Source organism: Pseudogymnoascus destructans, assembly GCF_001641265.1.
Source record: "Pseudogymnoascus destructans isolate 20631-21 unplaced genomic scaffold scaffold_13, whole genome shotgun sequence".
NCBI lineage: Eukaryota > Fungi > Ascomycota > Leotiomycetes > Thelebolales > Thelebolaceae > Pseudogymnoascus > Pseudogymnoascus destructans.
The window spans coordinates 632187-648032 of NW_020167532.1; the positions used below are offsets into that span (position 1 = coordinate 632187).

The window sequence follows — 15846 nt, forward strand, 5'->3', positions numbered from 1 at the left end:
TTTCGAGTGTTACGACAGAACAAGAAGGCTGGCCAACTACAGGACAGGAAGGAGGGAGGTCGCATGAGACCGGCCCTGGTACCTGGAGGGGCAGCGGGGAATAGTAGTTCTGAAAGTATCACGTGACGGACTCGCAGGATGATGAGAAGAGTCCTAAGAGTCCAGGACTCCGAGGACTCGAGTGAGTTCCCAGGAGTCCACTAGGCACGTGATGGACTCGCAGGATGATGAGAAGAGTCCTAAGAGTCCAGGACTCCGAGGACTCGAGTGAGTTCCCAAGAGTCCACTAGGCACGACGCCACTATATAAGTAGATAGTATTTCCTTAGATAGGAGCTTCGTGCTCAACTCAATACAGTATTTGTTATATACTAGTAACGTGTTACTTGAAGCCTTTGTGTCTGATCCCCTGCCTCCTCTGATAAGTAAACCTTTACGCAAGAGAACCTCTGTGTCTTCTATCGTTTAGAAGTCAGCGTTACATCGAGCTGGTCCCAGTATTTTGGGGCTGTAGGCAATGCTGTGCGATGGACCCTTTGCTTGTTAAAGGTCGTACCAACTATTACACTTTCACCTGAGTTTGGATGTTGGATGGTGGTGGAATAGACATCGTGTCTTCGCACACTATGATCAGTTCGTTCTGGTCATTTCCGGAGTCCGTAAGTGAGTATTATCACCCCCTGAGAAACTATCTTGATGAGATTTTTCTCCACTATGTTTTGGCTCACCCTGCAGTGGCTCCACATCTTGGTTTGTAGTGACATCTGCAGGTTGATATGGCTGTTGCTCATCTTCATGATCATCGATGTACTGATTGTCCGACTCAGGCAGTTCGATGACTTCTACCGCTTGCTGGATTTCAGCTGGTGTTGCGACAGAAGTGTACAGTGGATCAAACATCTTATTTTCATTGAAAGCAACATCTCTTGTTACTATTACCTTTTTGAGTGTCGGTACCCAGATGCGAAAAATGTTTGTAGAGTTGTATCCTACCAAATAACCAATTTGTGCACTCTTCTTGAGTCTGTCCAATTTTGGGCGGTTTTGGATAGGGGCATATGCTCGACACCCGTAAATGTGAACATGCGACAACAGAGGCTTAACGTTCTCTGTTTGAATATTAGGGAGCTTTAATAATCGTCCATAAGGGGTTTTGTAGTTGAGCACTGCTGTGGTTAATCGATTGAAGAGGTACCCAGCAGTTTTCAAACCTACAAGTCACTATACATATTTTGGCTTATCACACCAACAACAAGAGCAATACTACTCAATGATTGCTACAAGCCTCTATGATTCCTTACACGTCTTCGCTCCTTAGTTACTGGGCTGATATTACCACATAGCATATCTCTACAACCCTCTATGATTCATTACACATCATCACTCCTTAGTTACTGGGCTAATATTACCACATGACATATCTCTACTGACTAGAGGCCTAGGAACATGAACGATAGCTCCAAAAGCTTCTACAACCCTCTATCATTCATTGCACGTCATCGCTCCTTAGTTAACCACAAGATTGGTTAAGTTATGACATAATTTGTCTATAGGGGTACTCTGACCTTGGACCTCCTTTCACTTCCTATAGGCTAGGAACCTAAGAGATGGTTCTATGGGATTCTCTTACGTTGACTACAGCTACCAAGCCTGGTTAGTCATGGAAAGTCTTGGAAAATGAGAGAACTGTAATGGTGGGTGCACCAGATGTGAGAATCTAGCCACCCAAGGAAGGGATGATTTTACTAAGACAACACACTGTCTTAGGAAACAGAGCCAAAGTGTCATACTGACATTCGTTGCACTCAGTTTGCTATCAAACTCAAGAGCAAACTTAGAAATCTCCTCCTCAAACCTACAAGTCACCATACATATCTTGGCTTATCACACCAACAACAGAAGCAATACTACCCAACGATTGCTGCAAACTCTTCTACTACATCTGTTTATGCTACATACATCACGGCATATCATTTGGACACTCACTGAACAAGTTATTAAGAAAATCTCCTCCTTAAGGGGGTGGGCCAATACTACCACATGGCATATCTCTACCAACTAGAGGCCTAGGAACATGAACGATAGCTCTAGAAGCTTCTACAACCTTCTATGATTCATTACACGTCATCGCTCCTTAGTTACCCACAAGATTGGTTAAGTTATGACATAATTTGTCTATAGGTACTCTGACCTTGGACCTCCTTTTCACTTCCTATAGGCTAGGAACCCAAGAGATGGTTCTATGGGATTCTCTTACATTCACTACATGATTAGCAAGCTAGTTGTGGGTCGCACTTGATTTCTAATACATTTACCAAGCCTGGTTAGTCATGGAAAGTCATGGAAAATGAGAGAACTACACTCCTTTGGCATAAATAGGATTGCCCTTTCCTTAAGAAAGGGCAAGCAGACAATACAGTAAATCGACTATCACATACTTCCACGTCTTTTACAAGCTTCCAAGCATTGATCTTGTTATTCTCTGTTTTTGAAAAGTCAGTGAGGTGCTAACCTCTGACTTACCCCTGAGTTCTCAAACTCAACATTTGTTGCAACTTGTCTAAACCACTTCACCACATCATACACCTGATTGCTGCATTGTGGAATAGTCTAAGCTACGACCCTTTGGCTCTGTTTCCTAAGACAGTGTGTTGTCTTAGTAAAATCATCCCTTCCTTGGGTGGCTAGATTCTCATATCTGGTGCACCCACCATTACACAAAGGGTTGTAGCTTAGACTATTCCACAACGCAGCAATCAGGTGTATGATGTAGTGGAGTGGTTTAGACAAGTTGTAACAAATTTTGAGTCTGAGAACTCAGGGATAAGTCAGAGGTTAGCACCTGTTGCGCAAATGCAGCTTCCCTATTGTAGGCATCTTCGAAATTGAGTTGGGTGTACTTTGGCCGTGCCTGAATGAGGTGAGACTGAACCATCTCGTTTAGATCCTTCTGACATTTGGTCCACGCAATGACGCCATTCAGCATTACAATACCGGGCTTGCCTTGGTAGGCAATGGTTTTGACCACATCAATATCATCTGTGATGGGCACAATACCCTTGCTGATAGGGCGCGGCTGAGGCTGGAAAGTACGAAGGTAGCGCCCCCGGTCGTGGCTTGTCTTCTTGGTGGGGGGTGAGTCGCAGCCGTCGGACCCAGACTCAGACTCGGAATGCTCTCTCGTGCATTTGGCTGAAGGCTTAGACCGGTGATTGATCTTCTCGCAGGATATCCGTCGGGAGATTCTTGTGGTGACTTGCTATTCTGTGGGCTCGCGTGGTGTGGAGTCGTCACCTGGTTCGACCGAGACTGAGTTTGACGGGTCCTATTGGCACTCTTTCTCCCCTTGACACAAACGGCCTCACTGTCATCATCTTCAGAGGGCCTGTTGTTGTCATCCACTCCAACGTGGAAGATGTCCCCTTTCGCTGGCAAATCATGTGGGCTGACCTTGCTCTTGTCAGTGGCATGTTCATCAGCCTGGTAATCGGGAGCTGGTCGGTCTAGGCCAGCAAGCTCAGTATCGCGTTCATGTACTTTTTGAACCTGTTCAGGTTGCATCATCTGCTCATTGGTATCATCTGGGCCTCCTGCGGTGGTGCTGTTGTCTATGTCAGCACTTGTTATTCTCGAGCGGGGTGGTGGGCAGGACAACATTCCAGCAGGTTGAACTGCAGCATTTAGGATTGGCAGGATGGGCAGCGGGTAATCATCCACAGCATCAGACGGACGTATGTCTTCCCCCATACTATCGTCTCCGAGGAGAGGCGGCATTGGTTCAATGGATTGGGTCTCTGGCAGTTGATGGGGTGGAGATATCGTCGTTTGTTTTGTTTGCAAAGGGAGGGTTAAGATAAATATGGTGGACGTGCCCAAGTCGCGCTTAACATTTACACGCACGTGAGTACCCAAACAAGCTGCTGGGCTATGTTATCCTGCTGATACGCAGCCATTCTACTATATCCATATGGATATACATATTCGTTTTTAGGTAGGGGGGCTCGAAATTCGTAATTCTACAGTTGAATACAGGCGAATGCATGTGTCAGAAAATGCGGGGTCTGACGCGATAAGTCGGACGCGATGAAGGTGCGGGAACATGTGATTGTATTATAGTGGTTTGACTAGCAGCCCCGCCCCAAATATAAATAATTATCCCAATAATCCACTCGGTCTTTCAAGGGAGCTAGCGGTCTTTAAAGCAAGCTAACGCAATTCTGCTATGCTGCCGCCATCTTATCTTGAAGCTCGATCATCTGCTCTTGATCGTTCAAGAGCTATTAGGGCCTCTCGATCGAGATCGAGCTGGTCTGGGCAAGGTGGAGGATATCCTGGCACGAAATCATCCGCACCCCAAACCGGGTCGTCTGTATTCGGATTGATAATGCTAAACCAGCGGCGCGACTTATCTTTGGCCACAGAACCAAGAGTGCCTGATGTGCTTGGGGCAGGAACTACAAAGTGGTTCTCGAAGAACAGCCTCTTGAAGTACACTTCGTATGATCTAGAATCTAGGCTGCACTCCTGGACGAGCTTCTTCGACCTTTTATACATTACCCGGAATGGAAGTTTATCGAAATTCTTCCTATTAAAGGTATAAGATGGGTTTGTAGCATACTTGTCGTCTAGCCAGAAGTGCCGGAACGCAATGTCAGCAGTGCAGAATTCGGTTCTGTTCCCTCAAATGAGGGTTGATGGCTTGGTAGTCCCTTCCTTCACACCTTCCCAGCTAAATTTGAGCGAGTTGTCGTCCTTTACATCGTCAGGGTTCAGGAGGTCCTTCTTTAATGTTTTCCGGACATCATGGCGAAACTGGCGAAAGCAGACGTGACTAATCAACCCCAGAAGAATAGTAGCCTTGACGGCATCCATAGAAACCGTCCGGAGTAAGCTAGAATACATCTCAAGGGCGTCTGTGGAACAATGGATATTGCTACGCGAGTTATGATACATCCGGATGTAAGTAGCCCCAAACGTAGGAACCTTGCTCGCAATCTCGTCTTTTAACCAGAAGGAGTCCCACTGGATGTGGTCTAAGAACCAACCATAACCGCACTCTTTAACAGTCCTTTCCATACCCATTCCCATCCTATCTGCTTTATCTTCATCCCTCCATAGCAGCGGCTGGCTCGGAAGGTGGGCATTAGAAAATGCCCGTAACGAAAGTAGCAAGATGTATAACACGTTCGATCGGTCCTTTGTAAGTCCAGAGGCTGGGCTAGACAGTATGCCTAGCTCAATAGCAGTAGTAATCTTATTGATATTCCCACATATAAAGTCAACGAACGTCTTTGTCGGGAGTGTCCAGACGTAAGACGAAGAGCTAGGCACAACCCCCCCCACAGTAGCGCCTCCTACTGGCCTCATAGCCGCCTGGCGCTTCACCTCAAGGGCAAGAGCCCACGTTATGCGGCTCTCGAAACGGACGCCAAAAGACATATCCAGCGAGCTCTCCATTGCCGTTAGTGCACGCCCCTTACTCTCCAGATAGGAGCGGACAAGGTCCTTATAAGCCCTCGCGTGGGTAACCTTTGCGCTCCTTGCATTCGCCTCCCATAGGTCCTTATCGATTGCTAGTTCAAGAAGGTCTGGGTGATGGAACGCATAGTTCTTTGCAGCATCAAGGATCTCCTTGTGCGAACCATACCACTGCAGAAAGTATAGACCAGAGTTGAAGGCCTTTGACCTATGGGGCGGAACTAGAGTCATCTCGCAAACATCTCGTAGGAAGCCATGTGTGTAGTAGCGGACCTGGCCATTGTGACCCCCAAATAGTAAGTCTCGATAGCGTCTATAAACCTTTTCCAAGTCACAAGTCCTATACACGTATACATAGGCATCTTCTTTTGTATGTCCATCAAGGAGTAATCCTGGCATAGTAGGACAGACTTCCTCAGAAACAAGGAGTAACAAGATCAATGCTTGGAAGCTTGGAAAAGACGTGGAAGTATGTGATAGTCGATTTACTGTATTATCTGCTTGCCCTTTCTTAAGGAAAGGGCAATCCTATTTATGCCAAAGGAGTGTAGTTCTCTCATTTTCCATGACTTTCCATGACTAACCAGGCTTGGTAAATGTATTAGAAATCAAGTGCGACCCACAACTAGCTTGCTAATCATGTAGTGAATGTAAGAGAATCCCATAGAACCATCTCTTGGGTTCCTAGCCTATAGGAAGTGAAAAGGAGGTCCAAGGTCAGAGTACCTATAGACAAATTATGTCATAACTTAACCAATCTTGTGGGTAACTAAGGAGCAATGACGTGCAATGAATCATAGAGGGTTGTAGAAGCTTTTGGAGCTATCGTTCATGTTCCTAGGCCTCTAGTTGGTAGAGATATGCCATGTGGTAGTATTGGCCCACCCCCTTAAGGAGGAGATTTTCTTAATAACTTGTTCAATGAGTGTCCAAATAATAAGCCGTGATGTATGTAGCATAAACATATGTAGTAGAAGAGTTTGCAGCAATGGTTGAGTAGTATTGCTTTTGTTGTTGATGTGATAAGCCAAGATATGTATGGTGACTTGTAGGTTTGAGGATCAGATTTCTTAGTTTCCTCTTGAGTTTGATAGCAAACTGAGTGCAACGAATGTCAGTATGACAAGAACTACACTCCTTTAGCATAAATAGGATTGCCCTTTCCCTAAGAAAGGGCAAGCAGACAATACAGCAAATCGACTATCACATACTTCCACATCTTTTCCAAGCTTCCAAGCATTGATCTTGTTACTCCTTGTTTCTGAAAAGTCAGTGAGGTGCTAACCTCTGACTTATCCCTGAGTTCTCAGACTCATCATTTGTTACAACTTGTCTAAACCACTCCACTACATGATACACCTGATTGCTGCGTTGTGGAATAGTCTAAGCTATGACCCTTTGGCTCTGTTTCCTAAGACAGTGTGTTGTCTTAGTAAAATCATCCCTTCCTTGGGTGGCTAGATTCTCACATCTGGTGCACCCATCATTACACCCAGTTTTCCCATTCTTTTCTGAGTCCTGCCTTGCCATCCAAGTTAAAGATCTTTATTTCACACTTCCATCGTCTTTTGACATAGGCTGCAAAATCTTTAATTGTTTGCATAAGTGTTTCCTGGCGCTTGTTCTTCAGCGGGTATGGATGATTCATGGGACAGCAGTCGCAAAGAAAGTGCATGCTGTACACATAACCTTCATCTGATTCATGCATTTGGATGAGATCGAGGTGTACCTTCTCATATGTTGACTGTGGGATTGGTCTTCGAGAGATGATTTTGGTTGCATTCGACAGCTTGCATGTTTCACAGTTTGTGTCATAGTCCATGTCTGTCACCTCTACCCCTCGTGTGTTTTCTTGCAGTTTGTGCACTGCATTTTGATTTAAGTGACCCATGCAGTTGTGCCACTCTTTTGCAGTCCCTTATAAGGCACGTCTTGGTTCAAATGAGGTTTGAAATACCTTCTCGATGTCTAGTACAACCTTAAGCTTTTTGTATTGCCTCTGTATGTGAGGCATTCAGTCTTCATGTTCCAGTGCACACCTTTCTTGATGAATCGGCGCAGTGATGCGACTGATGTATGGAAAGTGGAGACAAGGGCTGTTTCCTCAAGAGCAATAGTTATTGGTTGACCATTGCTATTTTGAACATCAATGTTCATGGAACCAAATCCTTCAATTATCACCCGTTGATCTCCTGCGAGGAGATATTTTTCACTATCACACTTTTTGAATTTGTGGAATTTTGCTAGGTCATTGCAGATGTGCACCGTGGCTCCAGAATCAAGGTTGTACTGTCTTGCAGACTGTTGTCCCCTGATCCATTCTTGCTCAAGTAGTTGGAAATTATAGACTGGAAAGATGGTCTTTCTGCAATGTAGTTCCACACTTTCATCTCAGTTTCTTTTTTAGGTTTCCATCCACTGTGTCTTTTTGATTCAACAATATAATAATAATCTCTCCATTTGTGTTTTGATCCACATGGACATCGTCTAGCAGAAGTATTTCTATTTGTGCAGCCTTGTAGTGTGCAGGTTCATTGTCATTGCCGTCTGTTGCTGCAAAGACTCCATCACTACTTTCTCCACTATTATCCATTGTTGCGAAGACTCCATGCTCCCCCTGAGGTTTCTGTCAGAATTGTGTTTGCCGACAGTAAGCTCTATACTCAGTGATTACTTGCGTGAGAGAATATGTTGTTGACTTGTGGATGAGTCTCATATCCAAGATACTGACAAATGGTGGTGACGAGGAAGAGATTGCACCTAAAAAGTCAAAGATCGGTGTATGTCCAATGAATTCGGCAACTTGTAGCTTGCGACAGATCGGTGTATGTCCAATGAATGGGGCAACTTGTAGCTTGCGACAGTCAATCATCGACAGTTGACCCCTTTGGTATCTTTTGCAATGTTCTCCACTCACTCTTCCATTCTTCGATTCTACCACGGTCGGTAGGTGCGAAGCGTGTTTTCAGATTCACAAGCATCGCGTGTGCTGAATCACAGCCATATGTATACGGGAGGAAGTCCCGTTTGATTTGACTCTTGTATTTTGCGCGGATGCCTTGGACGGCTTCCTCTTGTTTCTCCCACATCTTACGATCATGTTGGTAATCGTCTTTTAGGATCCGAATTTCTTCTTTTTGATCTTCGGTCAAACTCGCATATGTGATTGGCATCAGTTGCGAGGAAAGTTGTTGTTGGTCTTCGACAGACTGCTGAGGTTGCTGTGCAGAGGATCGCCCTCTTGTTGCCACACCTGCGGGTGCTTGCTGCGAAGATGAAGATGTTGCAAACCCTTGGCCTGCCTGTGCTGCGGCGCGCACAAAGCCAGGGGCAGGATGAGTGGGTGGCTCTAGAATAGGAGGATCAATATTGTTCGGGTCAATATACCTCCATACTCCAGCTTTCATTGATGTAAATTCGATGTATTCGATTCTGACTAACTAAGAGGCTCCAAGCCGCAAGGGCTGAGTTTTTTCGTGGTTCTACGTGTGGTCGCTTACTGTAGCCCCTGTATATTACAACACCATGACCTACGTTACCACTACGATTAATCTCGAAGCGACGTATTTGTAAATATGGTTGACGTCATCACGACCCCTCACCACCTCATCCACTGCGTCCAGAGCCAGCTCGAGTGGCGGGCGCGACCGATGACTTGGCTCTGCCCAATATATTCGCGAGTACAAAAAGAATCTACGTTGCCATCTCGTCTTCCTGCAAACAAAACATTCACAGATACACTCGATACTATCTCCATCAAACCACTGGTATCTCAAACTATAAAACACTCAAAAATCACGCCACCCACCCACATACGCCAATATGTCGGCCAACACTGTTTATGTCAAGAACATCTCGAGTGCGACCTCGAAGAAGGAGGTAACAGAGTAAGTTTTTCAATCCTGGCATCAAACGATGTCGCATGAGGTTCCTACTAACATTAAACCAGCTTCTTCTCATTCTGTGGGAAGATCAAGTCCATTGAGATCACCCCCAGCGCAGACACCCAAAGCGCAGAAGTTGTGTTCGAGAAAGAGACCGCAGCAAAGACAGCTCTCCTACTGGATAACACCCAGCTTGGAAAGTCCCAAGTTTCCGTAACCGGTGCCGAAGGTGCTAAGGAGTTCGATGAAACCCAACGCGAGAAGGACAGCGACGAGATTACCCAGGAGGAGAAGCCCCGCTCCCGTATCATCGCCGAGTACCTCGCCCATGGCTACGTTATCGGCGACCAGGCTTCGCAACGTGCGCTCGACCTGGACCACAAGCACGGTATTTCCAGTCGCTTCTTGACTACGCTCCAAAACCTCGACAACAAGTACAAGGCCACCGAGAAAGCCAAGTCTGCGGACCAATCCTACGGTATCTCCACCAAGGCTCAAGGCCTCTTCCATAGCCTAGCATCATACTACGAGAAGGCCGCCGAGACACCAACCGGCCAGAAGGTCGTCCAGTTCTACTCCCAAACCCAGAAGCAGGTCGAGGATATCCACCGCGAGGCTCGCCGTCTCGCCGACCTCAAGAAACAGGAAGCTGGCACGACTACTTGTAAGTGTGATTCTGATTCTTCTGTATGCACCTGTGCCCCTGGCAGCTGCGACTGCGTTGGATGCGCGAAGTCCAGCAAGTCGAAGAAGGCAGTGCCAGGCACCGATAAGACCACCTGCTCATGCGGCGGCGACAACGAGGTCTGTTCCTGCGAAGTAGGCAAGTGTGCCTGCTCCTCGTGCCCAAAGGCATCGAGGACCCAAGCCGCAAGCCAAACCGCAAGCTCAGGCAAGACAACTTGTAACTGTGGTGGTGATTCAAAGAACTGCGCGTGTGCTGAGGGCAAGTGTGCCTGTAGTGGGTGTGGCAAGGCCTCTTAGGTTGGATTTCATATCTCTGGGGAGTGTATCCTTGATGATGCTGACTGGGTCTCCATAGCCGCCTCTACGACACAAGATGCTGCTACGCCACAGACGGCGTCGCTCGATAGCACGAAGATCCAGCCACTGGACTCTACCGCCAAATAGTAAATCGAATACGGCAGCCGCGAATGGATTGATTATTGAATCAAGTTATGAAGTTCAAGTATTTTGTCAGTTTGCTGAGCAAGGGGATATTGATTTGGACTTGGGCACGCAAGAGCATTTTTAAAATTGCGTTAGGTAGTGGAATGAATACATCTTGGCCAATTGAATTGTATACAGCCTTCTGTACGTTGGGTGATTGCATTGCAGCTTTGTGCATGTTGGAAATCGAATGGAGAGATGTGCACATTATAAATTGAATGGAAAGATATAACGTGGTTTATCAGGACCCTGCGCACTTTTCCCCAACGTACCCTTTAACTTCAACACGCGTTTTCTCAACAACTACAAATGGAAATTCAAACCTAAGAAGCACGAATCATTCTAGCTATCGAGGCTATTCGAACGTCCAAAAAACTAAGTCGTTGGTCTGCTGCGAAAATATATAAAGTTCCTGAATCTACACTTCGGCTCAGAATGAACGGCTATACTTCTCTTCACGAACGTCGACCAGCAAATCACAAATTAACCGAACTAGAGGAGGAAATGATTCTTCAGCATATACTTGATATGGATGTTAGAGGATTTGCCCCCCAACTGGCTCGTGTAGAAGATATGGCAAATTACATACTGGAATCTCGAGGGGGACGACGCGTCGGAAAGCTCTAGGCACATCGATTTGTAAAACGACGACCAGAGTTAAAGACGCGTTTCAATCGCGTTTACGACTTCCAAAGGGCCTTATGCGAAGATTCCGAGCTTATTAGATCGTGGTTCCGGCTAGTAGAGAATATGCGGGCGAAATACGGTATTCAAGACTGCGATTTCTACAACTTTGACGAGACAGGCTTTATGATGGGCGTTATTTGCCCTGGCATGGTCGTTACATGCGCTGATCGACGTGGTAGAGGCAAAGCTGTTCAGCCTAGCAACCGGGAATGGGCAACTCGGTGGTTTGTCCACCTACGAGCGAAGCGAGTAGGTGGCGAAAGCGAGTTTGGGTATGCATCAATACGATGTACATATATATGAATCAACGAGGTAATAGCGTAGTATTGATAGATAACTACCTGAACAATATAAAATTAACAGAGCTATTTTCACTATCTAAACTTTGTACCGACTCATTTTCATCTTCGTCGTCGCTACTCTTCTTGTATGCCTTATACTGTTAGACCACTACAAGCAACTTCAAACCATTTGCTTTACGGTCTGCAACATGCTTACGCTCTGGTTTGCGGTCTTCAATTGCAGACCGCTTAGCCATATTTAGTAGCTGTTTTGCTACCTGAGCTGACTCGTACCTTTTTCGCATCCGCCTTTGCCCTTGCCTTTGCTTCCTTCTCTTCTCTTTTTGCACGTGCTTCATGAGCATATAGTTGACCACCACTCTGTAAGCTTTTCCGTGCCCGAGCCTTTGCCTCCCTTTGTTGAAATGTGCAGAGAGCAACAATATCAAGCACTGTCTTATACAATTCTGCTCGGTGTAAAACCATTGTAGCCCCATGTGCAAAAGCTTCAAATCCATGCTGAGATGGAGAGCTAAAAACCTGTTCAGCTTTCCTTTGCCAATGCTCAACCCCTTCTACTGTCTGCCTACTCGTTTTAGGTGTCATTGTAGTATTGTATGGAATAGGATCTTCATACTCTGGAGTTTCGTTCCTAGCATCCTTTAGTTTATCAATAACTAATGCTGGATTGTATGGCCAAAGTCCAGCTTCTCTCCACCCTGACTGTATAGTCTTTACAGTCAATGACTGGTTGCGAATAATGTGGTAGATCAGAGAGGAATGTTCGAAGTTTATACTCATAATCAAAACTCCGGACTGCTTTATCAAGTGCCTTTTGATGGAAGTGCTTGCACTGTTGGAAAACTTTAACATCAAGCGGCTGAAGCAGATGTGTTGTATGAGGTGGAAGCGCACATAGAATAACATTGTATTCTTCTGCTATTGTGATAAACTGCTCAGTTTTATGTGAATCGTGACTGTAAGGACACAGGGCACCCAGCTCACAGTAATAGCATATGAGAGTGCGAGTCGGAGGCTAAACAGATGCTATCCTATAGGTCTACTATGAAGGATACAAAAAAGATGATGGGGAACCCCTGTCAGTCGATTTTCTCAAGTATCCGAAACCCATCCGACTCAGTTCCGACTCGGTTAGGCCACCCAAATGATCACACGTTACCCCGCGGCTACCCGGAGTCTACTCCCTAGAATGAGAGACGAGAAGGCATCCTTACACTACCCCCCTCCTGAGAGAGTGCTTTGTCCGCAAGGCACGCGGCTAGTATCATGTCCACAATGCACGCGGCTAGTATCCTGTCCGCAACGTCTCCGAATCGTCTCCGTATCGTCTCCGTGAACGGAGCGTTTCTTGTTATCATAATGTTGGCTGGTAATTGCGTCCGGAACAACTTAGTTTGTCGTGCGCGTCGGGAAGGTGCTTTGTTTGCCACCGTAGTCATCCCGAGGTGGTATCGCGTTAGGGTCCGTGTGGCATGCGAAACTGGAGTTCGCTTTTGTTGGATCTAACGTTCGTTCTTGGGGTCCGAAACAGTACCGGAAGGTGTCCGCTACCCGTTTGAGTAGAATTTTCGTAAAACGTGAAAGAAGAAGTGGCCACGCTAACCCGATTCGGCATTCATTGTTGTAAGCCAACATTTGAGTATTCCGCTTCGCCCACTTCCTCTTGTTTTTACCTTACAACAACAACGCCAGCAACCCTCCCGCCCGAGACCGATAAGTGGCCCCTCCCCGTCCGTTTGTTTATGATACTGATAGATTGTATAGTATCCTCCAATCCAAAGAACGAGTAGGTGATGGGAGCGCGTTGGCGCGGTGTTGATAACTTGTGCTGGGCTGACGGAATCACAGATTCCAAATTTGAAGATGCCGGTTCCCACCCCCTCAGGGGCTCTTACTGTCGCCTTCCATGTGCTCTGTTTGCGCTGCCTTCGGGCCAAAGCCCATGGGATCCAGTCCCACGACTGCATCTGGTCCTCGACCAGTTCAAAGTGTGGGTACTGCACGTCGCAGCACTCGCCTTGCATCCCGGTAGGTTTTCTTGTGGGGTTCGGAGTTTGGTTTGGTTGGCCGTTGCTGACTTTGGTGAAAGCTGCCCTGGTTCCTTGGGGAAGAGTTTGCGGCCCTCCTGGCCGCCGAAGAGGCCACCCCCCTCATCCCCGCCGACGTCGTCGCCGCCGCCACCGAGGCCAATCGGGTGGCCCTCCTGGCTGCCCAGAGCGTGCCAAAGTTCCACTCCGAGGCGGAGCGTGACCTCTACGAGGAGGCATGCGCCACTCGGGCTGCCCTCGAGTTGGGGCTGGCCGTGAGTAGACCCCCTTCCCCTCGTGACTCAGTGTGGTTCCGATGCTGACTCTGGGCAGCAAATTCGGTCGTCGCTGCGCCGTCTCCGGACGGAACAGGAGAGCGTTCCTGCTCTCTTGGGGGAGTTGGTGGCTGCTGTGGGCAAACTGCCCACCGCTGCCGCTCCCGCGGTCGCTCCGACTCGGGGTGATGGAAGGAGGGAGGGGGAGGATGGGGAAGTTGGGGCGGCCTATGGGGCCTAGGTGGGGGAAGACCTTGTGTCGGAGGGGACTCGGGCCTGGCCCTTCGCGTGGGGTCACTTCGACCCTTCGTCTCTCATGGTGGTAGCCGCTTGTTGCGACGCCGGTGAGACGTTTGGGAAGGGTGTCTCCCGCAAGGGTTACGGTGGTGAGTGCGCCCTGGCTCGGAGGGTATTTTAGTTTAGAGTCGCAGACAGCAACGACTCTGTTTCTTCCGCTTTGTCTTTCCCTCCGTGATCGTAGTTTTGTTCCTTTCCCGTCTCCCCTGCCGTAACCCCTCCTCGAATTATCAGCGTTAAGGTTAAGCTGTCGACTGCCTATCATAAGCAGACCGACGGGCAGACGGAAATCATGAACCGATACATCGATCAGAGGCTGAGGCCTTTCGTATCCCATTATCAGGATAACTGGAGCGAACTCATCCCCATAATGGACCGCGTGCAAATGACACTCCCCCACGCATCCATTGGCATGACCCCCTACCGACTCAAGTACGGAACTGATCCGCGTACGAGTTGGGATTGGAACACTCTGAAAAGCACCAACCCCTGGGAGACCCTAAACCGAGAGGAAGCCAAGGCGGTGGCAGACCGAATGCATACCGCATGGGTCCACGCAAAGGAAAACATGACAAAGGTACAAGAGGAAATGTCTAAGCACGCGAATCGACGCCGAAGGGCCATCGACTGGGACGTAGGAGATAGAGTGTACCTATCGACCAAAAATTTGAAAAACTCTCGTCCTAGCCGCAAGCTGGGCCAACAATGGGTCGGACCATATACGGTGTTGGAACGGATTGGGCACGCATTTCGATTGCAACTACCTACCGGTTCGCAAATACACGATGTGTTCTCACCAGACATACTCATGAAGGATCCGAACAATCCCCTACCTGGTCAGGATCCGCCTGAGCCTAGCAGCGAAGTGATAGACGGCGTAGAGGAATGGGAAATGGGAAAGATCCTCGCCGTAAGGCTCCACTGGAAGCAACTACAATACAGGGTTAGTTGGGTCGGATACGATCCGGACCCGGAGTGGTACCTGTTATACTGACATTCGTTGCACTCAGTTTGCTATCAAACTCAAGAGCAAACTTAGAAATCTCCTCCTCAAACCTACAAGTCACCATACATATCTTGGCTTATCACACCAACAACAGAAGCAATACTACTCAACGATTGCTGCAAACTCTTCTACTACATCTGTTTATGCTACATACATCACGGCATATCATTTGAACACTCATTGAACAAGTTATTAAGAAAATCTCCTCCTTAAGGGGGTGGGCCAATACTACCACATGGCATATCTCTACCAACTAGAGGCCTAGGAACATAAACGATAGCTCTAGAAGCTTCTACAATCCTCTATGATTCATTACACGTCATCGCTCCTTAGTTACCCACAAGATTGGTTAAGTTATGACATAATTTATCTATAGGTACTCTGACCTTGGACCTCCTTTTCACTTCCTATAGGCTAGGAACCCAAGAGATGGTTCTATGGGATTCTCTTACATTCACTACATGATTAGCAAGCTAGTTGTGGGTCGCACTTGATTTCTAATACATTTACCAAGCCTGGTTAGTCATGGAAAGTCATGGAAAATGAGAGAACTACACTCCTTTGGCATAAATAGGATTGCCCTTTCCTTAAGAAAGGGCAAGCAGGCAATACAGTAAATCGACTATCACATACTTCCCCGTCTTTTACAAGCTTCCAAGCATTCATCTTGTTACTCCTTGTTTCTGAAAAGTCAGTGAGGTGTTAACCTCTGACTTACCCC

At 47.2% G+C, this 15846-nt stretch overlaps 3 protein-coding genes across 3 annotated transcripts; 1 reads left to right on the forward strand and 2 right to left on the reverse strand.

Moving 5' to 3' along the window:
• Positions 1–4235: 4235 nt before the first annotated feature.
• Positions 4236–5876, reverse strand: VC83_05382 (uncharacterized protein; the record flags this gene model as incomplete). The annotated part of the gene is made up of 2 exons (XM_024469004.1): positions 4236–4624; positions 4721–5876. The coding sequence occupies 2 exons, from the start codon at positions 5874–5876 to the stop codon at positions 4236–4238; spliced, it is 1545 nt and encodes a 514-aa protein (XP_024323238.1).
• A 1783-nt stretch (positions 5877–7659) lies between these two features.
• Positions 7660–8999, reverse strand: VC83_05383 (uncharacterized protein). Its single transcript, XM_024469005.1, has 2 exons — positions 8156–8999; positions 7660–8094 (listed from the first exon to the last, which is right to left on the reverse strand). The coding sequence occupies exon 1, from the start codon at positions 8882–8884 to the stop codon at positions 8342–8344; it is 543 nt and encodes a 180-aa protein (XP_024323237.1). The 5' UTR covers positions 8885–8999; the 3' UTR covers positions 7660–8094; positions 8156–8341.
• An 8-nt stretch (positions 9000–9007) lies between these two features.
• Positions 9008–10726, forward strand: VC83_05384 (uncharacterized protein). Its single transcript, XM_024469006.1, has 3 exons — positions 9008–9364; positions 9427–10025; positions 10404–10726. Exons 1-3 carry the CDS (start codon positions 9300–9302, stop codon positions 10490–10492), a joined length of 753 nt encoding a protein of 250 aa, XP_024323232.1. The 5' UTR covers positions 9008–9299; the 3' UTR covers positions 10493–10726.
• The last annotated feature ends 5120 nt before the right edge of the window (positions 10727–15846 follow it).